Source organism: Marmota monax, unplaced genomic scaffold, assembly GCF_021218885.2.
Source record: "Marmota monax isolate L192 unplaced genomic scaffold, Marmota_monax_Labrador192_F-V1.1 WCK01_AAM20220418_F8-fsc00061, whole genome shotgun sequence".
NCBI lineage: Eukaryota > Metazoa > Chordata > Mammalia > Rodentia > Sciuridae > Marmota > Marmota monax.
Window position 1 is genome coordinate 6,103,121 of NW_026695230.1, and position 24,277 is coordinate 6,127,397.

The following is a 24,277-nucleotide window of genomic DNA, read 5'->3' on the forward strand; positions in this document are numbered from 1 at the left end:
AGACGTCTCTTTCCTTTAGGTTCCTATGCTAGAAAGAAGAATAAAAGTCACCAGGGGCCATTTCATCAACCATGTGCAGACAGCTAAACAAAAGCAATCAGTGATGAACCACGCAGAGGCAGGCCTGGTCCTGAGGACACTGAGTATCTAGATCCAGCTGTGCCTGAGGCATAACCCTGAATTTCCCAGGTATCTGAATTTATACATTCCCTTTTATGCTATAGCTACTTTTGCGTTGGTTTCTGTCACTTGTAGTTCAAGGTACAATATGGAATTGCCCTTACCAGTGAGGCTAGATTGAGGCCTAAGCAGCAATGCACCACTTGTCTCTAGCAGAGGTGGATTTGGTTTCCTGCTAGTGGGGAATGTTGGGGTGCTTTTGGAGAAAATACTTACTAGAAAATAAAACTTGTATGAAACTACTACAAAATTATAATGTTGAATTGACAGCAGAGATTAGTGCCTTTCGGGGAAGTAAGACATGCCGCAAGTGAAAGATAGGCCTTGTACAGGGCTTATCAGAGTCTACTAATTATGTGGTTCATGGAATACATAAATAAATAAGTTTTAAATTTGGAAAAGATTGGACTATAAACTTCCTCTCTTCCCATCCACAGAAATGACTAACGCATGCTATACCACTGAGCTACACGCTGGACTTTTTATTTTGAAATGGGTTCTGGTCAAGTTGCAGGCTAAACACCTGCCCCAGCCTCCTAAGTAGCTGAGATTATGTGTGTACACCACTGTGGTTGTCTAAACAGGTTTTTTACTAACTAAAAGATCTTCAATGGACTGATGTCCTTCTGCCCTCAGTCCCCAAACTCAAGTGGGAATAACACTGAGGTTTCCTAGATTTATTTGGCTGTGAAATTTTTTATGAACCCATGAAGAACTTTGGAGCCAAGTTCAATGGAACACACTTGGCCTGGGGCTTAACATCTCTGGGTGATGAGGCATCGGAAGCTGTAGCAGCATCAGGCGTGGGCAAGAGTTTCACAGTTCATCAGGATGCTCAGAGCGACCGCCCTGCAGCCTACGGCACATGGTGGTTTCTGTAGAATGGGATCACATCCAAAGCTTGCTGGCAAGAGTCCTTCACTGCTATTGGCCAGGCGCCACTTCAATGGGGTTATTAAGATTCTATCACCTTAGAGTCATACAGCTAATGAGATCTTTTGATATATAATTTCAGCAATAAACTAAAATGATTTGTTTCCGATGGTGGTTGAAAAAGCCAGACTATTCAACTTTCTTAGGTAAGACTGATTGTGGCCGAAGAAAAGAATGAAATGAGCAACCACCCACATACGTGTGCTCAAACAAAACCGTGGCCATGATTTCTCACACCGTCACAAAATTCAGATGCGATTCTTGAAAACTCCAATCTCTGCAATGGGCCCCATTACCTTTGACCGTCACAGAGATGGTGGTGTTCTCTCCCACCAGGTAGCCACAGGGAAGGAGCTCTGGGGTCTCGGAAGTGCTGCTCCGCTGGATTTCCCCAATGCTGTAGCCGAGAACACTGTCTGAATTCAGCCCTAGCTGGCTCACAGGGTCGACGTGAATGATGTATTCCTGGAGAAAAAAAAAATAGACCCCATCAGAGATGGCTAAAATCTGCCTGTGACTCATGCTTTCATTGGGTGATTTAACGGTCATCCCCTCTTCTTTCTCAGATGACGACTGAGTTGAAATTGGGCTGTGGAATGAGAACTAGAAGAGGTGACTCTATGGGGACAATGCCCTCGTATCACAGGCCTCTTAAAATACAAATTTATTTGGTTGGGGTTGGGGAAAGAAATCAGACCCCTCACAACACTGTGAATGTTTAGTCTGGAGGAACGACGCACAGAAAGGCTGAATTGCTCTTCCTAAGTCCAGCTGAAGTCTCAAAGGTATCAGGGCCTGTGATCGTGCTGGGAAATTCATGCCAAAGTAATTCTGACAGGAAATCTCTTCACCAACCCCTCCAGTTGCCTAGTGTGAAGACCAGGCTGATAACAAAGAGGATAAATAAAACCTAGGGCAAAAAAAAAAAAAAAAAAAACCAAACCAGCCATGAAGTTTTGAAAAGCAGAATGTGTGTTTAATTTGAAGTGTTTCCTTGTAGGTGACCAATAGGATTTAGGTCAGTGAATGTGGAACTCAGGCCATGGGCTGGGGTGGCCACAAAATGGCTGAGCTGAGTCCCAGGAAAGAGCCTCCAGTACTCACCTTTCCTCCTGAGCCCACACTGCTGCTTTCTACCCAAGGATGATGCCTACTCTATAGTAGAGGTAAGGTTTTGTTTGGGGTAGGTGAATTTGCCTGTCCTAAGCCACTCATGTCTCTTGCTGGATCACACTTCCACAGACTGGCTTGCAAGATGGGGGACAATCTTTGATCAAAGAAAAGAATTCTCTGCTGGGGAGTGATATTGGCCAAATTGTATTGTTGTATTGTGTGTATATACAAATATGTAATTATAAAGCCCATCAATATGTACAACTATAATGTACCAATTAAAAAAATGGGGGAAAAGAAAATAAGAACAGAATTTTCTCTGTGTGAAGCCACCTGAGTCTAGATGCTACAAAGAAACAATGGTCTACTAATTAAGTCAGATGTGGAAATCAGAACAACTGACTAGACCATTGGTCCAGTTCTAGATCCATGGCCTTAGGAAGATGCTCTGGCCTAATAAGCCTCACCCTTCTAACCTTAAATGGGAATAAAGGGCTTGGCATGGTTTCTGACACAGACAACATATTACTACTGAAGGGATAGGATTAACACAATATTGATGGCTATTGATTTACTTCAGGACAACAGAAAAAAAGGGCTTGAAAGCTTCTTTCCAATCACCTATGTTCAAGGGTTCCCCTTGGTACTCATTAGCTACTTCCCCTGTGGCAAACACCCAGTCCAGTGATAATTGACAGGAACAAAAAAGTGACTTGCCAACATCCTTGAAGCTGGCCTTCAATCAGATGTCCCTGCCATTTGCAGCACAAATCAAAAACTCTGAAGCATTGGCATAGGAATCTGATGGGCAAATCAGACCCAACCCCTTTAAGTAACAGGTGGAAATGGTATCTCATCCTAGCCACAGATCAAGTATTCCAGAGCATATTTAATAAGGCAATTCTCAGGTAAAAAGAGAATTCAGACATGAGCAGTTTGCCATAAAAGGATCAAATCACTGCACAAATGATGCTCACCACCTGGCCAGTCATTGCCAAAGGCAGATGAATAGAGTTTTACCAACCACCAGTCTGCACTTACCATAGCCCTTCCATTCTCTGGACAGCCAGGGGTCAAGTCCCAGCAATGTAAGGATGTGGAGTGGGGCCAGGCTGGAGAAATGGCCAAGTTAAGGATGGGGCCTCCCTTTCCCTCCCCGAGCCCAGGTCCCTGTGCCAGGCAAACTGCCATAGCTACCTTCTTGCCACACTTACTTTGAACAGCCGTCTAACCACCCCATCGAGCACATCCCACTTCGTCTTGCCACTAACTCCAATGCAGCCAATAAGAAAGAGGTGTGGTCTGGAGTCCTAAGGGTAAGGAAATGTAGGCAGGTGAAAAACAAGTGGATCTTTTCTGACACTGTTCACCTGAGGACTTAGATTGCCCCATAACTCCACCAATGTCTGAGAGGGGGAGTAATAGTCCTATGTGTTTCAATGCCAGGCATAACTTACATTGAATTCAACAGCCTCAAAACCCTTCCCTGTTCCACTGTTAAAATTGCAATGGGTAAGATAAAAATCTCCTCTCTGGAGTCTGGAGCCTCCTGCTAAGTGCACACCTTGTACAGCAAGTGGATCACACATCCCTTGCCTAGAATCCCCTCCCACCTCCTGTCTGCCATCTCTGCCTTTTCAAACCTTGGGAACTCACCTCTTCCAAGAAGCCTTCAGCAATTCACCACCTGGCTCAGAGCACCAAAGGTTCAGGACACAACATATATAATGACGTATTCTGTACTTGCTTATATTCAATTTTAGCTATTTCTGTCTTATTATTATTATTAAAGTCAAGTTTGTTTCCTTGCTAGATCTTAGAACTTACTCAAGACAAAATATTTTTTCTTTTCTTCTTTTTTGATTTTTAATAACATTACTTTTCTTATTAAAAGGAAAACATGCTCAATTTAGAAAACTCAAACTCTGGGAAGATGGCCAAAAAAATACTCTACTTCTTTTGCATCTATGCCCACAGGGGCTAACAAATCACATTGATTAAAGAAAAACTGATAGAACATTCCATTCTGTTGGGTTTTTAATTATCTCACATGCTCACAACAACAGTTAGGAGAGGGATGGTGTGGGTGGAGGGGAGGGAGCAGCTGGCAGTCAAGCAAAATAGCAGAGAAAAGAGCCCCAGTCTTGCTGAGATGACCTGAACCCATTCACCACTTGCCTGTGGCCTCAAATAAGTGATGTGTGAGTCTTGGTTTCTCAGCTGTAAGATGGATAATAACCCCTGGTTAGCCAACCTCACCTGATGCGTAGTGATCCAGAAGGAAATAACTATTGACAGTGACTTGTGAACTGGAAAAATTAAATGCTCTCTGTTCCCATTGATGATCACTAGAAGACATTATGTTTGCAGGACTCTCTGCAATTCCTATAGGAACACTATAAGGATGAAGTTCTCTCTTGGCGACTGTAATTCCACTAGCCGGGTTCTGCAAATGGACCTCTTTGCTGTATCTTTCTAGGTCACATGATCCTAACACCCCTGGAAGCTCCAAAATTCAGGACTTAATCCAACTCAGTGAGGATTGTGAGCCAACCATGAAGTGGAAACCCTGGCAAAGCAGTCTGCCTGCAGATATTTTGTTTAGAAGGTCACAGAGGGTTCTCTAGCTGTCTGAAACTGTATAGAAGAACATTTTGGCTAGAAATGCTAAGAAGTAAAAATTTAAAAATTCAAAGGGACTTGCAATGGTGAGTCATGAGGCCTTTTCCCACTCACTTAGGCCAAGGTCATTCAGAGAGCAACACTGGAATTTAATTACTAATATGCAACTCTTATTGTCAGCCCCCACCTGCACCCACTTCTCTGGCAACGGTGTAGACTCTAGTATGGAAACTGTACTCAGAAAACTCAGTGTCAGTGACAGGATGCTCCACCAGCTCCACACTCATCTACCTCTCTGTCTGCCGGCTCTGATGAGAGAAAACTAGCGTTCCTGGCCAGTGGATTCCAGTTAACTTATCTCCATACCTTACATGCTAAAAGTGCTGAGTTGCACTGGAAGTGCTTTGGGAATATATTAAACTCAGAATAGACATTTCTGCGGATGTTAATGTTTAGCTAATTACAGGAAAGTGCAGCGCGGGACAGTCCTTAGTACACTTTGTTAGTACAGACATGGGGGAGGGAAGTGCCATTCGCTCACCTTCATGGGGTCAGGGGCTACTGGGGTGGTGGCTACAGTAGTCTCCACTTATTTGAGATCTTGCTTTCTGTTTTCAGTTACTTGTGGTCCACCCAGTATATTGTTATAATTGTTCTATTTTGATAATAGTTATTGTCAGTCTTTTAAAGGGCCTAACGTATACATTAAACTTTTTCCTAGATTTGTATATCTAGGAAAAAAACTAATGCCTCTAGGGTTCGGTACTATCTGCCATTTCGGGCACCAGCTGGGGTCTTGGACCGTCTCCCTCATGGATAAGGGGGGACTACTGTATTAAGAAAAGCGTTAGTAGTATTTCCAAATCACCTTAGGCTAGGAAGTGAGACAGTTCCACAATTAGTCACTAAGCTAGGTAGTTCTACCTGGGGAAGGAACAGGCAGAGCAGGGAAAGGGATCCAACTAACCTCCTTCCACTTCATTTCCTCCTGAAAGCTGACAACTATCTTAACATGCCTGCCTCCTTCCTTCCGAGCCGAGCATTCACCAGTGTCATCCAGCAACAAGTCTGCGAATGGAAAACATCAACAGCCTTAGGCACATGGGGACAGCAAAGCCGGCTTCCTGACACCCCCGCTGCCTGTTGGCACAGCAGCGGGATAAACCAGGTGTCGGGGTGCAGGGGAAGTAGGGTGAGGGAGGGGGTGGGGAGGGGGCAGAATGGAGAATGCAACCACAGAAACCAGCGGTGGACCAACCAAGGAACCAGCAGGCTGATGGTGCATCTTGCCAAATGGAGGTGCGGGGAGAAACTGAACCACAACGACAGCAGCAGCAGCATCATGGATAAAAAATAAAAGCATCAGCCTCAATATGCTCACAAGGAGGACCTAGGTCATGTTCACTGATGATGCGCCAGCTGGAACCATCCGGAAGGCAGGAAGACCATGGGCCAAGCCATCACCCCACTGGGGCCTGCTGCTGTGGGGTGCGCCTGTAGCACTCAGCCTCTTAAAATGAATCAAACAGCTCAGCATGGTGGGCAAGGGGGTCTGAGCTCACGGCTGGAACAATTGGGGGCGCTGGAGCAAAGCATGAGAGCACTCTAATGGCTGGGTTCATGTTGGTAGCAGACGCACACCCAGACACACACACCCCAAGTGCACACACGCCTGTTGCCTCTTCATTTGATCTGTTGACTTGCTTATCTTGGGGCACCTGCTTGGAGACCAGAGCGCCAGCTGCAGGTCCAGGCCTGCCCCCAGCCCTGAGAGCTACTCACCCAGGCTGGTTGACTCAGTGAGGTTCAGGCTGTGCTGGGAGAGGCCCATGGACTGCCTTGGGGAGGCCGAGATGGACACCTGGGAGGGGGCCCGGCTACAGCCACTGCCTTGAGACTCCGACTTCAGCCGGTCGTTCTCAGCTTTCAGCTTCTCTATTTCACTCTGTGAAGAGTAAGGGAGAAGTGCACTCATTAGGAGGATGCCATGAGAACAAGCCTTTTCTAGAAAAAGGATCTGGAAGTTCCTGCAGGAACCCAGTGGAGAGCCTAGACAAGGTAGGTAACACCCTCAGGTAATGCCACCCTTCACTATATACATACAATGTATCTGGCAGGGCAGGCTCCATCATTGCAGAGAACTGGTCTTTGAGAAGAAGCACTCAGAAACTTGACTTTCCCACAGTCTGCCGCTTGGGTGTTCAGTGAAAAAGAATTGTCATCTAAGAGGTTTGGGTCACTCTGGGTTTCACAGGTTTCTTTACTGTGGGACTTTTTCAAGGTCTTTAATGAGCTGCTGTGCTTTATGAGTCTGAGAAGGGCACATGACGTGCAGCATTTCCCAACACACTTGATTAGGGCATTATTCTTTCATAGAGCTTCTCATGGAACAAATGTTTCAGGGAACCAACTTTGGGAAATGCTGCTCTCCAGTGAGGTTCCATTCAGCATACCCACAGGAATCTTTTGTTTCATAACTACTTTACAAAAACAAAGATCCAAATGTCTTTCTACCTTGGCAGATGATGGGAATGCCTGCAAGAACCAACCTACACTGTATCCGGGAGGGCACTAACTTCCAGCTGTAGGACCTGATAGGCTGAACCTTGGAGGAAGGGTTCCATTGGGATGCATAGAAGGATATTCCCAGTGGAGGGAATGGTGTGGAACAGAAACTCCCAGGGTTTGCTGAGGAAACCATTCATGGCTCCATCTGGCCTTTGAGTGGAGGATGAAAAGTGAAATGGGGAGGGTGTGGGTTAAGAGTAAAAAGGGCTCCATAGAAGGCCTTAAGTCCCAAAGGAGACTGCAAGAGGCAGCAGGAGAGCTACTGAAATTCTTCTGCAATGAGGGGAATGATTGTTCTTATTCTTATTTATTTAATAAAACTGAGCAATATGTGTAAGTGACTGAAAAGAGAAAGGGGCTAGGAAAGCAGAGGGTGGCCACCAGATTCCGATGTAGCCCTCAGGGCTTGGCACAGAGCAGCCTCCTGGAGCTCCTTTCTAGTCAACCCTGGGCCCAGTCCACCCTTCTGGACTCTCACCTGCATCCTGTTCATGGCCTCCCGGAGCTGGTCGAGCTGGTGGGCAGAGCTGAGCGCTTCTAGGCGGATGTCCGTCAGCTTCATCTCCTTGTCTCTCAGCTCATTTCGGAGCTGCATGACCGTCTCGGCTTCACTATCCATGCACTCCGAAATTCTAGAGAAAGGGGGAATGTCACTAACAGAAGCAGTTCTGAATCCAGCTCCTTTTAGTCCCCTACTGACCAGTGGCCCACATCAATCATCGAGTTTGTTCAGTAGTAACTCTGCACGACCACCTTCCTGGTGCTTCTTAGAGGTGACAATACCAAAAGCACCTAAAATTTACAGATTTTATTACTTTCTACAATATTCCTTTGCAGAGCTCTGGCAATCAGAATGGCTCGGGTGCACCTGTCAGCAAAAATCCCAATAACTGAGGCATAAGCAGGAGCTAGTAAAGGGAATAGCAACCCTGGGCATTTGAACACTCCCCAATGTATACATGGCTGGGACCCCATAAAGACACCATGCAGCCTCTGAATTCTAAACTCAGAGAATTGAGGCCAACTATCTGTTTTCAAGATGAGAGAACTCCAAGGTTAAACAGCCGAGGGGTTATTTTTATTGGCCAAAAAAGAGGAAGAAACCTAAAGATATGGGAAGAAGCTCATCTTATCTCATTCTAAAAGCTCACTCCTGGACATATGTCTAGAGAGATCCACCTGCATCACCCCCACATGCTTCAGGCAAAAGATCAGCTTCAGGGAATTAGTGACTAGAGTGGACGTGGGGACTTTCTATCTGAAAGCCAAGCAACAGCGTGACTAGTTATCTTCCAGTCCTGGATATATATCAAGTTAAAGTGACTGTGGGACACTGCTGAGAGCCTTTTTCTTTAAAAAAGGCTAGGCTGGACTGCTTATTTGGTTAGGTTTGTCTTCAGATTCCTGGCAGGTTTGTACAAAGCAGGAGACCATAAAAGTTGTGATGACTTGCAATGTTCAGAAAAGAGTTTTATTAAAACAGAAAAAAAAAAAGTTCCATGAATTCCAAACATCCTAGGATCTGGGGTACTGAGTGATCCAGGACAGAAGGCTTTGACACTTTTTGAATTGAAGATGGGGCGGGGTGGGGACTATCAACACTCTCCCCAAGTTCAAAAAGCTACAGAGCTGAAGCTGGCTATGTGTGAAAAGGGAAGGGACAGGGAACACGCAGCCTCCGTTCTGTGGCAGGGAGCTTCTGAGCTTGTGAGCCTGCTCGCCAAGACCCGAGTGCTGGATTTGGGGCCCAACAAAACCTAACCTGTAAAACTGGTTGAAGGGGTGGAAATTTTAATCACCCCAGGAAAATTATTTATAAAACTTTAAAAAGAGAGATGTCATTGTATTTTGGGGCACAGAAGGAGCCAGAAGAAAAATTTAACACTTGAACTGAACCATTCTGGTGCTGTTTTCTTGACCTGCACCTAAACTATTTTGATTTGAGAGAGGTAAAGAAAGTAAAACCACCTCTTGGTTTTAAAAGTTAGCAACCAAGGAAGCTTCTTGGCTTCTAAATCTTGAAAAAAATGCAAGGAACTTGTAAAAATGTTATTAGTGTCATTCCATATCTATGAGAAACTTAAAGCAAACAGATTGGGGGCTAAAAGGGTTGGAGAGACAGAAATGCCTTTAGAATTCAGATCATCCCTTCCACCCAGCTCTCCGAGCTTTGAATAGTCTGTGGTTTTCAAGTGGAACTTTTTGCTTTTTGGTTAAGCAGGTTTGCAGGGGAAGCTTATAAAAACTGGTTATTTCTTGAGAGGACCATAGTTTCATGGTTTAAACACAGTCAAGTCTGAAAAAAATTCCACTGTGATACTCTGGTCTTGGCCAAACCATGCCCTGCACTGATACTGAGGTCTCCACTTCATGGTGGAGAACAGTCTGTGCTGGCTTTCATTGTGTCAGATGGGTACCCCCAGCACTCCACAGCCAGGCTCCCCCCGAGCCTCCTCCATGTCATCTGTACTTTTTCCCCAGAAAGCTCTCTCAGCAAGAAAGATGACATTTCCTCAGCACCCGCTTTGTGGATGATGTCACATGGGTTACTTTGCAAAGCTTAGCCAATCAATGACTTCATAAGGGAGCCATAGGTCTGGGTACCCGTTTGCGTCAAAACCCCCCAAAATTATATATTAATGAGATCTGGAGGTAGGGCTTTGGGAGGTCATTGGTGTTCCATGGGGTCACAAGAATGAGGCCTAGCAATGGCATTCATGGTTTTATGAGAAGGAAGAGAGACCAAGTGAGCGGGCTTGCGTCACTGCACCAGATGCCTTCCGCCCTGCCGTGACCCACAAGATGCTGAGCAGTAGCCAGCACCACGTGCAAGGATTGTGAGTTGAAGAAACTCCTACTCCTTATACATTACCCAGTGATGTAATACCTGTTTTAGTGACAGGAAATAGTCTTAAGACAAAAGGGAAGCAAACTAAAATGAAGAAAACTTGTGTTGGGAGCACAAGGTTTCTCCAAAATCAGCCAGCTTTCAGAAGCACACAATGCTGGGGCCGTGGGAGAGGATGCCTCATGATACAGTTGCTGTTGAAAACAAGTTCCTCTGCACCAGCCCCAACCAGGTTTTAGTGCCTATCCCTACTGTCTGAGACTGTCTCCCTTCTCCCTTGGTTCCTTCCCCAACTAGCTTACTCTGTACTTGGCTACTGGCTCCTGTGGGACTCCAGTTTCTCTAGTGTCTGATACTGTTTCATTCACTTCATATATTACTAATTCCATGAAGAGGTTCTAAAATAACATCCATTTTGAAAATGGGGAGGGTAAGCCATAGAGATTAACATGTCCAAGGTCACACTAAGGGTAACAGAGTCAGGATCAAACTCAATAGGTCCTCTTAACTCTACAATGCATGCTCCTGAATTTCACCCAGTGGCTCCGAATACATCCTTGTCCACTTTGTGGACCACTTACTCAATCAACCTGGTGGAGGCTTTTTCAGTCTCTAACCCATTATTCTGGCAGATTCCCTCTATTTCATTCAAAGGCAGGGCTGGTGGCATACCTAATTTTAAACGCCCAAGTGTGGGAAACATTGCCTTCTTCCAGCTGCCATTCCTTTCGCCCACGGGGTGAGGCCCAACTCCTCTGCCTTTGGTTTCTTCTTTGAACTCCCTCTCACATCTTGATCTGCACATTCTTACAAACCTTTCAAGGTTGGAAATAAGCGTTTTCTCTCAGCCCACCCTTTGGAAAAACTAGACCAAAACCAAACATCTGTATCCATGGAGACTGTGGAATGTATTTTTAAAAAACTGAAAGAAAGAAAGAGAGAGAGAGAGAGAGAGAGAGAGAGAGAGAAGAGAAGGGGAGGGGAGGGGAGGGGAGGGGAGGGGAGGGGAGGGGAGGAAAGAGCAGCTCTGCCCCATCTCTAAGGGGACAGTGGTCTGGAAGAAGTGCTCTTGCTCTTGGTCCATACAGCTGACTTCATCACTGTCACTCTCTGATTTGGCCTCCCAGCAGCAAGTGGCCAAGTTTCTCCTGCTTCTGTGCTTCTAAGCAGTTTCTTCTCTCTACTTCTGGGTTTCCTCCCACCTCACTAGATGCTCTACTTTCTCTTCCTTAACGTCAAACATCAGTTGTGCCCCAGAGCTCAGTCCTTGCCTCTCTGCTCTTCTTCATCTCCATTCAAGCCCTTGGAGAACTCCAGTGCCCCAGCCTTCATTCCCACCGGGAGCTCGTGGCTCCTGAATCTACACCCCCAGGAACCCCAGGCAGGCTGGATCCTCCATGTGAGTGTCTCCTGGGCATCTCTCAGTTAACACAGCCAAATCACAGCTCCTGAGTCCCTCTTCACCCCCATCTGGGTTTCCTACCCGTCCCAGGTACATAAGCTGCCATCCTAGGAATATCCAAGGATAATTATTCTCTTTCCCTCACACATCACATCTGACCATCACCCGTGTTGTCAATTTTTCTTTCAGACCTAAATACATCAAAGACTCATCACTATCACAGTCACTCATTCACTCCACCAAATATTTGAATACCTGCAAAGCCAACAGAGTAGCTACCTCCACAGAGGTTATATTGTAGATTTGGGGGTAAGGTGAGGAACAAAAGGCAAAAAACTGAAACCAATGAAGTCCATACATCAGATGACAATATGTGCAATGGTGAAAAATGAAGCAGGGGAAAGGGGATGACAGGGTGTGCTGGTGGGGGATGTTGTTTTTGTACTGGGGACAGAACCCAGGGGTGTTCTACAACTCAGCTACTTCCCTAGCCCTTTTTGTTTAATTTTAAAATTTGAGATATGGTCTTGCTAAATTGCTTTGGCTATTCTTGAACTTGCAACCCTCCTGCCTCAGCCTCCTGAGATGCAGGGATTATAGGTGTGCACCACCATGTCTGGCAGGCCAAGCCTTGCAGATACACAGCAGAGACCTGAGGAAGTGACTATCAAGAGGAATAGCATACCAGGTAGGGGGCACAGTGACGGCAAAGCCTTAAGGTAGGAAGTGTTATGGCCAGAGTAGTGTGAACCAATGATCTTCCTTGTTCCTGGACATTCCTTACCCATAGAACACTGATTCAGATAATCTCACCTTTCTCCCTAAAACTCTCCAAATTTGCCCATTGTACACAAAATCAGGTCAACTTCACTTGGACTTCAGAGCCTTCCATGTCACAGGCCCTGCCTACCTCTGAGGCCTCTCTTCCTATTATTCTGTCCCTTGACCATGCTGTGGTGGCCACACTGGCCATCCCTTTTTCTCAGACTCATCCAGCTTGCTTCCACATTAGATTTCCTGTGCTATTTATTTCTTAGGAAGGCCCATCTGTTCACCAGCACCCATTTCCTTCTTTTCTTCCTCTGCAGGTGGTACAGCCCTGAGCCCTGGTCAGTGGACTGTAGGACTGAGGACATGCACCTCTTCCAGGCTGATGCCCATCCAACTCCCCTGTAGGATCTTCCGCACTCTTCCTCTCTTCCACCCTAGTGGGCTGGACACAGTACTGAGCCGAGGACTCCAGCAGGGCACACTGCCTGCTGACTAGGAATGTCTGCATTGGGTTTGGAGTGAGCCAGAAATGAATAGTGTTAAGAAAAGCCACAGAGTTTTGGGATGGGGTTTGTTACAGCAGCTAGTGTTACTGACCAGAACTAACCAGTGGTTCCTCCTGTTATAAAGATCTCAGCTAAAATGTCACCTCCTCAGTGGGGCCTTTCCTGACCACCATCTAAAGTTGCTGCCAAGGTACTCTGCATCCCAGCACTGTTTTCATTCTCAATGTTAACCCTTAGTACGATCTGACTGTTCTAGTTTACTCAGGATTCTCTGTTTAATGTCCACCTCCATCCCATAGGAGAGAGGGTGAAACAGAAGGAACTTTGTTTTAGAACAAAACTGTTATAACAGTGGAGGCTGGGCCTTGATGGGACTGCCTCCCTATACCCAGATGCAGGAAAAGAAGGCGAGTGCATCGTGGGAACCATGGGAGGAGGGCTAATGACTCTTCTCTGTGTAACCAGTCGACACAGGGATCAGCACCTAAATACCTGAAAAAACCCAGCTGTGTCCCTAAAGAAAGATGGACAAACTGCCTCATGTCATGTTAAATCTGCTAGTGGTCATGAATGATTTTCTGTAATATAGCATCCTTTGATAAAGAGAACTATCATTGAATTCTCCATTTTTTTAAACATCCAGTTTCTGAGTTGTTACCTCCAGAAAGAGTTAACAACAAATTTGATCAAAGAAGAAATGTATAAGTCTCATCACCCAAATGAACCAGAATTCAGCAAAAACTGGCAATACTCAGAACACCATCTTTCCCTCATAACAACATGGTTCTAGCTCTTTTATGTCCATTAATCTTGTTCAATCCATAAGGCAGGATAAGTAGATAACAGTCACTATCTGAATTTGGCGTACAAAGAAATGGAGACAGGAGAAGCGAGCAGCTTGCTTAAGACTGGCTATTAATTATGGGCACTGATACCACCATAACTAAAGCCTCAGTTTCCTCCTCTTTCAGCCTCCATGGTCCTCAAACACTGGAAGAACACGCAAAGTCCTGTCAGAGCACAGAGGAGCCCAAGGGGCAGGTGAATCGTAACAAGACTCCCCAGTCTTGTCTATCGTCTAAGAGGGCTCTCAGGGTGGCCCCAGAGGAGATACTCACAGAGAGCTGGAGTGAGAATTCCTCAGCAGAGGAGTGGAGCCCGTGGATCCATTATGGGGCAACTTTGGTGAGGAAGGCAAAGAAGAATCTGTCATCTCCTCAATGTCCGAGTGAGAGGACGCTGACTTGGGAGACTTCTTCTTCCCAAAAGCTTGCTTGAAGGAGCTGCGTAACTGAACAAACAAGACTGTCAGCTTTTCGGGAGCCACAGCCAATGCTCAGGCCTTGGCTAAACAGAGACATGCATACAACAGAATACTTCATTCTCCCACTTCTTCCCCCACCGATGGAAAAGGCTCCCCACAGCTCTCTCGAATCAGTGCATTAAGGGAAGAAGAGTTATCTGGTGTTGACAGCTCAGAGGACTGGACCTGTGGGAACATTCCATGCCTACTCTTGGCTCAAGACTAGACACCAACAGCAAGATAGTGCCTGGCTCAGCAGAGGGGTGTGGGCAGGATGAGGCTGCACAGCAACAAAGCAGGATGCTCAGACACGGAGACGGATGCGGATGAGGTTAGTCATATCAATGGATGGGTTAGCTTGGTATCTGATATTAAAGTTGGTCTTGCTTACCTCATTGACCTGCCAGAGAAAACGCAAGCAAAAATGGGGAAGGGGAAGGAAAAAAGACAATTTTTAACAGAGAAAGCCAGTGACAGGGAAAGCTTTGGACTTTTCAGACACAACATGGCTAATAATAAACACCACACACACATGAGGTTTCCAGTAGGAATGTGAACCTTCAGTGGCACTGGGGACATCTTCCTCCATTAAGAAAAGAAAGGAAGAGTGAGTTGGGGTGTACCCCATAATCTGGGCTCTTCCAGCTTCTCCCTGTCTGGTTGAAATGGTGGCTCCCACCTTTCTGTGCTTGTTGTCCCTTGCCTGCCTCTTATAAGTTGTCTCTCCAGGAATGAATTTGGTGGAAGGGGACATGTCCTTTTTCTGAGCAAAGGCATCTTTATGGTGTCACTGGCCCTACATGGTCGTATGGCTCTTGGCTCTATCTGGGGAGCTCCTGCAATCCTTTCACAAGACACAAGCAAGAGGGAACTCTCCATCTCACTCATCACTCAAGAAGTGGAAATTAATTTAGAAATCTGTTAACCATATTGGACAAAAGGAACTGGCATAATTTCCCCAAACCATGGGGATGAGCCTGAAACTTTGAGAATATAAAGAGTTAAGTGTAATTCTCTGAAAGCCATGGGTAGCATGTATTTTTCTAAGCCAAAAAAAAAAAGAAAGAAATTCTGTTTTGAAGAAAAGTCTTTTAAAAAATAATTTTCTTTTTTCTTACTGAAAATATATTCCAGTGTTTTTCTTAGCTATTGAGAAATTCAGAAAATAGGCCATTTGGCAAATTGATAAAGTTTTTCTCCCATCATTGTTCTTCATCTCTAACAAACTGCACGTCCAGCTTATGGGTAAGCAAAATCCCATTGCTTTCTCATATTCTACTTCTGGTATTTCTAGAGAGAAAAAGATGCACTTGGCACACAAGCCAACAAACTAAACCCTTGTCTCTACCTCTGATAAAATGCCAGATGGAAGAGGAGATTACCAAGATTAGACAGAATTAAAATTTTGGGATAAGGTGACAATGCCAATCATGGGTCCACCTGATTTCACTGTCCAAGAGTTTTCTTTAATGTAACATAAACAGAATTTTGTTTCTTGTTTTGAAGAAAATAGGGAACAACTATTTTTCATAGAAAATAATCCCTTCTTATTATTTTGATAATCTAATATTATATTTATCAATGGCATATTAGAGATGGCAAGGAGTTAATTCTATCTGTTTAGTCATAGCAAATGACTAAAAGCTATTAATAACTTTAAAAAATTATTCAGAATAATGAGAAGGCCACACTGAGCTAGACCTTTACCTTGCCTCAAAGGCAAGTGATCCATACCAAAATGACTAAATCCCCAACTTCTCCATCACTAGACCTCGCCACCCATCCAAGATAACACAAAATGAGCAAGAAGTGTATGGAATGAATGAGGACACCAAAGCCACCATGGACACAGGATGCTGTCAGCATTGACAAAAGGGGCCAATTTCAGATCCACCTGGGGTGGTCCTGCACTGAAGACAGGGAGTAGCAAAAGTCACCCAGCCTCATAGCAGGACTCCAAATTGGATGAGGGAAAGGCGGGTAAAATTCCCCAGGAATGTAGGGAAAACTATTTTAAAAAGCATAGTATGGAAAATCAAGTAACTCATTGGGATTATGAACACATAGAGAAACACTGCAGGGGGGACAGACCTATTATTTTTTTTTTTTTTTAAATATTTATTTATTTATTTTAGTTTTTGGCGGACACAACATCTTTGTTTGTATGTGGTGCTGAGGATCGAACCCGGGCCGCAGGCACACCAGGCGAGCACGCTACCGTTTGAGCCACATCCCCAGCCCGGGGACAGACCTATTAAACTTGCCATCCTGAGGTGTAACCTCTAGCTTAGAACTGCTCTCCAACTCCTGATGTGGATCTTATGAAACTTTTATGTATAGATCATGGTCAAAATTTTTTAAAAGAGAAGGTTGGTTTTATGCCATTCTAGGCAACTATACAAATAAACAAATAAAGAATATGATTAAGAATATTTAACTATTTGTATAGGATCAAAAAAATACTTTGAAACTAAGAAGAAGCCACTTAAGAGTAACTTTGCTCTCTGTGGCCAACATAGAATGAGAAGAAATGACACATATATAAAATGAAAGATGAGTACACCACATAAAGTTTCATGAAAGAGAAAAACCATAAGGTGGTGGTGATTTTATAAATGCTAGGGATTTGTTGTGTACAACAATGACTTTTATAAAGACTTGTTTCCTTGGATCTACTCCCAAAGGCCTATGGTTCTGAGGGTGAGTCAGCCTGGGCTTTATCTGGGGGACACTGGCTCTGTGATGGACTCTGTTGGTTAGTCCCCAGGAGCTTCTGTGGATGTACACTCACCCAATTCTTTCTCTTCTTTTTCTTTGAGTCACTCTCTATGTTGCTGCCCACACTAGAGTGGCTGGTGGCACTGTTGATGCTGGAGACGCTGTCAGAGGAGTGCTGCCTGCGGATGCGGAGGTCTGTGGGCTGGGAGGTGCCATTTCCTGGAGAGCAAGGCAGGGCATGTCAGCACCTGATGACTTGAGCCCAATCTTTGGTCCCTGAGCGTGGCCCTCGATCTGAAATCCATACACTCGGGACTGCCAGGTCCTGAGACATCTCCTCTGTCCTCACTGTTGGGTTCCTTGAGCAGATGGTTGCTATGCCCTCTTTGGTCAATTAAACTGGGTCTATCTTCCCACTTTCAAAACAGAAGTCAAAGTAGCCTCAGGGAGAATGTCCCTGATGCCATCTCTTTAAATCCACAGATGGGCCGGAAAATACTGTTTGAATTGCAGCAGCAGTCACCTTTGCTGCTAGCTGTCTCTGCCTCTTTGCTTCATTATTTATTTATTCTGCAGTACTGGGGATTGAATTCCAGGCCTTGTGCATGCTAGGCAAGTACCCTACCACTGAGCCACAGCCCCAGACCTGCTCGCTGGCTTTCTATGCTCTTTTTACACTTGCCCCGCTCCGCCCCTTGGAAGTGCCAAGCCCACCTCAGCTCAGGGGCCTTCCACATGCCCTCCTTCTGCAGCTCTCCTTTTCTTCAACTCTGTTTGGCCAACTCTTGCTAACCCTTCCCATTTCAACTCTATTATCACTTCATTTAGGAGGCCCAATATCCAAGCGAACAGGGATACTGAATGTAACAGCGATTCCTCAAACCACACAGCTGCTTTCTTTGTGAGGACAGAACTGTATCCAAAGCCTTGTCCTTAAAAGAACCAGCTTTTATTCAGATCCAGCCCCACTTCTGTTACCCACTCTCTGACCTCAGAAAGTCACTGCTGTCTCTCAAACTCTGTACTCCCCTCAACAGAATGAGGAAAGGACCATCATGACACTGATAAGGTCATTATGCAAAATAAAGCAAAATAATGAATAGAATAATGAAAACACTTTTAGCACAGGGCTCAGAATACAGTTGACATACTCCACAGGTGCTAGCTATCAACACTACCCCCAGCATGGTTACTGTTGGTACTATGATTATAGGAGGTAACTCACCTGCATGTTCATTTTTTTTTTTAAACCCCCAACTAAGATGCAACCAAAATAATTTATCTGGAAAGTTTTCTGGGACAAGTAAAAGAGGAACCCATTTTGGTTTCTCGCATGTCAACATGGAAACATGGAAGCATGAGTGAAGTTAAGGGTTATAAAAACACTTAGACACTCAGTCAGCACAAAGCTATTTTCTTCCTTTTTTGAGATACATCAGAGAAGAGGATAAGCTATGCTAGCAGTCTTTTGAGAAGCCAGAAGCAACCAGATGCAAGGTGCTTGCCTCCTGGGCCTGCCTGGCAGACACAGAGCTGGACTCCAAGCCAGCCACCTCCAGCAGGGGGGTTGTGTCAGTGCTGTCAAGGGGACGCTGCCAAGGGTGGGCGGGTCATTTCTCTAAATGTTCTTTCTCACTTTACCTTTGCAGTTGAGCTCTGGAGTGTTAATTACTCCATTAATGGCAGCCTGGGCAGCTGCATTCTGTTTCTTGAGCAGCTCGATGGTTTTTCTTAACTCATTCAGTTCTGAATCCTGAGGACGAGAAAGATGTATGGGTCATCCTAAAATCACTTTCTACAGAGCTCAAGGGAAGTATAACCTGGTTTCCAAAGAGCAGGGTAGGAAACACAGGAGCTCAGCAGAACCTTCGTATGCTACACGAATCTGGATCAATTTTCAGTGACCAGAGAGGAATACATAAAAGGAGTGGGCATGGGACCCTGAGATCTGTCCTTGATACCTTTATCATCACTGATCTAAGATATTTTTACTCAACAGATTTACCTTCGACTTGTCCCCTCTTTCTTCCTATTTTTCTTCCTCCCTTTTCCTGCCCCTTTCTTTCTTTCATTCTGGTGACAGAACCCCGTGGTGCTTTACCACTGATCTACATCCCCTAGCCCTTTTTATTTTTTATTTTGAGACAGGGTCTCCCTAAGTTGCTAAGGCCGACCTCAAACTTGTGATCCCCCTGCTTCCACCTCATGATAGGCATGTGCCACCATGCCTGGTTATTTGATATTTAAATTCTCTTGTTCAAGAAGTATATTCCAATCTATGTAATTATCTGAAATTAAAGAGAGTAATTGTCTGAAATTAAACAGAATGGTTTTAGGTTTATTGCAGGGAACAAAAGGCAGCCTGTCTTACCTTCTGCTCAGCTGTCATGGTTAGACTCTGGAGCCTGATGGTCATGTTTCCAAGACTCTGTTCAAAGGCTGCCACGAGGTGAGCCTGGAGGAGAAAGACACAACCTCAGCTAGGTAACCCTGCCGGGCAAGAATGCCCAAGAGGCGCCAGGTCTTCAGGTCAAAAGTCTTACTAGGGCCACTTGACCTGATCCCACCCTTATCTCCCATTCTTCTTACTCCCCACCACTCTTTGGAATCAGTTACTCTACCTTTCATTTGCTCAAAATCCTGTGCTTCTTCCCACTTCAGGCTGCTGTGCCTCCATTCCCTCCTGCCCAGAATGTTCTTCCTGCCCCCTCCTTGCCTAATTTTGATGTGTCTGTCAAAAGGTCTCATGTCATGCCTGTGACAACTTCAGACTAGGTAGTTTCCCTCATATTTACTCTCACAAGCCACTGGCCTTCTGGCGTAAGCTTTGTGAAATTGTAGTTCAAATACATGTGGTCTTGGTCTGGGGATGTAGCTCAGTAGTAGAGCACCTGCCTAGCATGCACAAGGCCCTGCGTTCCATCCCCAGTACTGAAAAAAAGAAAATCAAACAAAAACCATGGGGTCTTGTGACAGCTGCTGTGTGTCTGCATTCTCTAAGACTTCATTCTGTATTATAGGATGATCACTTTCCATTTTGTTCAGCAAGTGCCAAACTCATAGGAAGCATGTATGTAGAATAAACAAATGGTTGGCATATTTTGCTTGTTATAATCCTGGTTAATAAAAAGCCACTGAAAGGCCCATCTGCTACCTCCCTGGAGAAACCTCTCCTAGTTTCCCCCAGGGGTTATGACTTTCCCACAGGCTCCCACGCACTTTCATAGACTTCTGTTAGAAAACAACATCAGATATGCTATGACTTTACATATCACTAGGACATTTTAAAAAATGTAGCCAATTACAATTAAAACATGCATCCAATTTTCAGAGATGTTAACAATGTGTGTGTCTGTAGGGGGGACCCATGGATCCTGGAGTTGAGAACTATGGCATTTTCCTGCATGTCCCCTTCTCTGTAAGTCCCCCTTCAAGGTTAAGAGGTGACTTTGCCTTCCAGTACTAAACCTCCTGCCTGGGATGCAAATTAGTAAGTAGTTGAAAAGCTGGTTGAATGGGGATCCTGTTAACATCATTAAAACCAAGAATGAAGAGTGGATGCATTTTCAGTCATGTTAAGGAATTTCTAGTAATCAAATTAAGAATCCATTAGTTCACCAGGACTGTCCAACTTCCAAACTTTATTTGTATAAATGAAATAGTGGTGGTCTTCTGGTTAGAGGCATTTGGGCAGCAGAAGAGATGGATTGTCAGACCAGATGCTTGATAGGGGGTGACACCAGGTCTGTTTTCTTCTTCCCTGCGTCCCTGCTGGCACAAAGCTGCCACAAGACAAATGTGTTGCGTGGGCAAATAAAAGACTGAAAAAAAAAGCACTCAGGTGAAGGTGCCCATGTGGCCCAGGGGAAGGAACGGGATTTAGAGCGAGAGGTCTTTGGTGTTCCCTCTCATGCCTTTTGATTACCCATAATGCTAAGCAAATCATCTAATCCTAATGGCCTCAATTTTCTCATCTATAAATAACATCTATTTTCTTCCCAGGGTTATTTTGAGCACCACATGAAATAAGACAGGTGAAAGTGGTCTACAAACTGTTGAGGAATTGCAAAACATAGAGATGAATAAGCACTGTGGGCAAAGAAAGAGGTTTGGAAATGAGGAAATGAAAGAAGAAACTACGAGAGGAGATGTGTCACCTGAACACAGGTGTAAGGTTAGGGAGCAGACACACAGAGGAGTAAGGAGGGACCAGAACAGGGACCTGCAGAAGATACATGGAGGAATCTTGGAAGAAGTGAGATTTGATCAGGTTATAAAATTCTAGAGGAAGAAAGAGATGAGTGGGCATTAAGGGTAGGGTGGTCTCTGAGGAGGGTTAGTGCCATCTCAATCTAAGGAGGGACCTAGAAAGTCACTCTATTTACTAGACTTCATCAAGCAGGGGTGCTCGATGGTTGAAGGCCAAGCGAAGGTCAAGCGTTGGCAGGAAGCAGGGCCACTTGTAACAGAAAGGTCACATGGAATAGTTTTTCTCTGAATGCACTCCCTCTCTGTTGAAAATGGAGAAAATGCCTCTTTATTTTAAAATAAATATACATGCTTTAGTTTGCCCTGGAAAACATGTCAAAACCAAAGCCAGTTGCTTCAACTCGATCCCACAGTGGACAAAGGCCAGGGGTCAGGACATAGATGTCTAAAGTGTACCCTTGCACTGCCGAGGAATGGGGAAGCTCAATTTAAATGACTGAATTTTTATTTTTTTTCCATTCTGCATTTAATCTCCACCCATGATTCCAGTTGTGGGTATTTGTATTTTCTATTAAATTAAAAACTAAAACAAAACCTTGACCCCACGGAGACGGCTACTGAGAAAAGCGCTTTTGCAAGCTCAGAGAGAAACCGCATTAGCTCGGAGGAGCCACAGGATCTCATTTTGCTGGCCAGCGAAAGGGCTGCCTTTGTGTCCTGAGGGCAACTGTGAAAATACAGGCCGCAGAGACCGTGCGGAGCCTGGTTCAGAGTCACACAAGCAGCCTCCTCATCAGCCCCATTCTCACATTCCCAGGGAAAACAAACACAGTGGTATAAAAACACCCACAGAAGGTGGCTTTGAGTAGTTTGTCCTAGAAAAACAAACACAGCTTGGTTTTCCAGAAGATGGCAGACAATAAAACACGTTAGCACTGCCCGGTGGTGTGTGGTAAGACCAAATATTTACTTCAAAACAATACTGGTTCAATGGCTTTTATGAGGAACAAAACACACTTTTGAATCATCTAAGGGATCTCACTCCAACTCTTCTGGAACAGAGAGCAGAGCTCATGCAAATGGCTCAACATAAGGCTCCCTGTGGCAATGCAAGGTCACTGGGGGAATTTACCCAAGTTCATGGACAAGCAAGTTGGTTGCTACTTGTTGGTTCATAAAAAAGAGTGGCAACTGACAGCTGTCATTCTTAACTAGGACAGTAGCTCAGAATCACTTGGGAGGGGGCTTCTGTCAATTTTCATGTGTTTAGATTGTACCCAGAAGACCCTGGCTCACTGGGCCCAGGGGGAAGTTCTGGGTTTGGATACATACATTTGGTTACCAAGATGAAGAATCTACCCACAAGCTGCTGATGCTGCTGCTACCTTTTGAATATGATCTAGGCCTCAGAACTCAGTTCTCACATCAATGCGTGATGTCCTTTTGATACTGTTACTGATAATAGAAGAGGTTAAGAAAATAAAGTATTATAGAACACACAGTGGCCCAGTGTGTTAGGGTTTTGGGGGGAAAAAAAAGATTTCCAGAAAGGTAAGAGAACTTGGGAGACTGAATAATAATGAAGGTAGTTACCAATTATTGAGCTTATAATTAAGGTCAGGCCCTGTTTTATGTACTTCATGTGCAGACTTTAAAGAGAAAGGGTTTCCTTGAGTAGATTCAAGCTAAGCTGGGAATCACCAGGGCAAAAACTCCAGGTAAATGATTACTTTGAAGTGTTGACTCAGTGTCCCAGTCAAAGAGAAACAAGCTTTGATGTCACTTTCCATTTTTACAGTGTGTTTCAGGGTCACACAGGTGCTTTCTCACAGACTTTAACACATTGGCCTGTGGTCTCCGGCTGGGCTGGGAACTCCTGGGCAGGAAGACGTGTCTCAGACGCATCTTAGCACCTTCCAGAACCTCAGGTTCTGCCTTCTGATCTTCACCCTCACTGGGTCATAGTTCACAGTAGGGCTTGTCGAGGTAGTGACCTCTACTCTGCCTCAGTCAGGACGCTTCCTAAACACCAGCTACACCACTTTACAGCTTGCTTACAATCCACGGACAGGTCTCTCCTAATGTCAGGAGGAACCCAAGATCTCATCCTAACAGCTCAAAGACACTTACATCCAATCCTTGCCTTTCTTAACACCTTCTTCCCCACTAAGCTCTAGATTCTAATTATACACCAAGCTACTTGCAGCTCAAAATGCATCACGAACTTTCCCCTTTCTTTGCACAGATTACTCTCTTTAGTTAGAACACTGTCCTCCCTGTGAACCCTCTCCTACATGACATCCATCAAATATCACCTCCTCTGGGAAGTCGTTTTTGACTCCCTCCTAACTCCCACCAACACTGAGTGTGGTGCTCTTCCTATACATTCCCCAGCCACCTCCCCTTATTTCTACCATAATAGTTATCATGCCAAGGGCCAGTTGTTTGTTTTGTCTCTCTGCTCTACCAGAGACTGAATGCTAAGACGACAGTACTGTGCTTGCTTTGGGGCTGAATTCACAGCACCCAGGGCACAGCTGGCACACAAAACAGTTGTTGAAGTGAATGCTGGTTGGCAGTGTCTCCCGAACATGTAATCATGTATGTCATAATCATAGAGCAGCTTCGCTGTTTATTGTGGAGCCCTGAAGTTCTATTGTTTTATCCTTTTCTTTCCTTTTCCATTCCCCTACCCCTTTGAGGATGAAATTCTCAGAAAGGAGAAGGGAAAGGAAACTGGCACTTAATTTACTGCAAGCACTGATCATGACCGCACAAATAGGTAAGGGGGACTTTAGTTTGCCCTGAAAAACATGTCAAAACCAAAGCCTGTTGCTTCAACTCGATTCCACAGTGGACAAAGGCCAGGGGTCAGGACATGGATGTCTAAAGTGTATTTCTGCACTGCAGAGGAATGGGGAAGCTCAATTTAAATGACTGAATTTTTATTTTTTTTTCAATTCTGCATTTAATTTCCACCCATGATTCCAGTTGGAAGCATTTGTATTTTCTATAAATTAAAAACGAAAACAAAACCTTGACCCTATGGAGACGGCTACTGAGAAAAGTGCTTTTACAAGCTCAGAAAGAAACCGCATTAGCTC

At 44.8% G+C, this 24,277-nt stretch overlaps 1 protein-coding gene across 7 annotated transcripts in view; it reads right to left on the reverse strand.

Moving 5' to 3' along the window:
* Nav2 (neuron navigator 2) overlaps nt 1-24,277 on the reverse strand; it is a 379,713-nt gene that overhangs the window by 19,764 nt on the left and 335,672 nt on the right. For all 7 annotated transcript variants that reach the window (XM_058576946.1, XM_058576948.1, XM_058576945.1 and 4 more), the window contains 9 exons: nt 19,336-19,419; nt 18,606-18,717; nt 17,038-17,183; nt 14,062-14,234; nt 7,895-8,048; nt 6,631-6,793; nt 5,816-5,916; nt 3,441-3,536; nt 1,410-1,578 (listed from right to left, as the gene is read on the reverse strand). In XM_058576946.1, the coding sequence (XP_058432929.1) occupies nt 1,410-1,578; nt 3,441-3,536; nt 5,816-5,916; nt 6,631-6,793; nt 7,895-8,048; nt 14,062-14,234; nt 17,038-17,183; nt 18,606-18,717; nt 19,336-19,419 (1,198 nt within the window). The remainder of the gene's footprint in view (nt 1-1,409; nt 1,579-3,440; nt 3,537-5,815; nt 5,917-6,630; nt 6,794-7,894; nt 8,049-14,061; nt 14,235-17,037; nt 17,184-18,605; nt 18,718-19,335; nt 19,420-24,277) is intronic.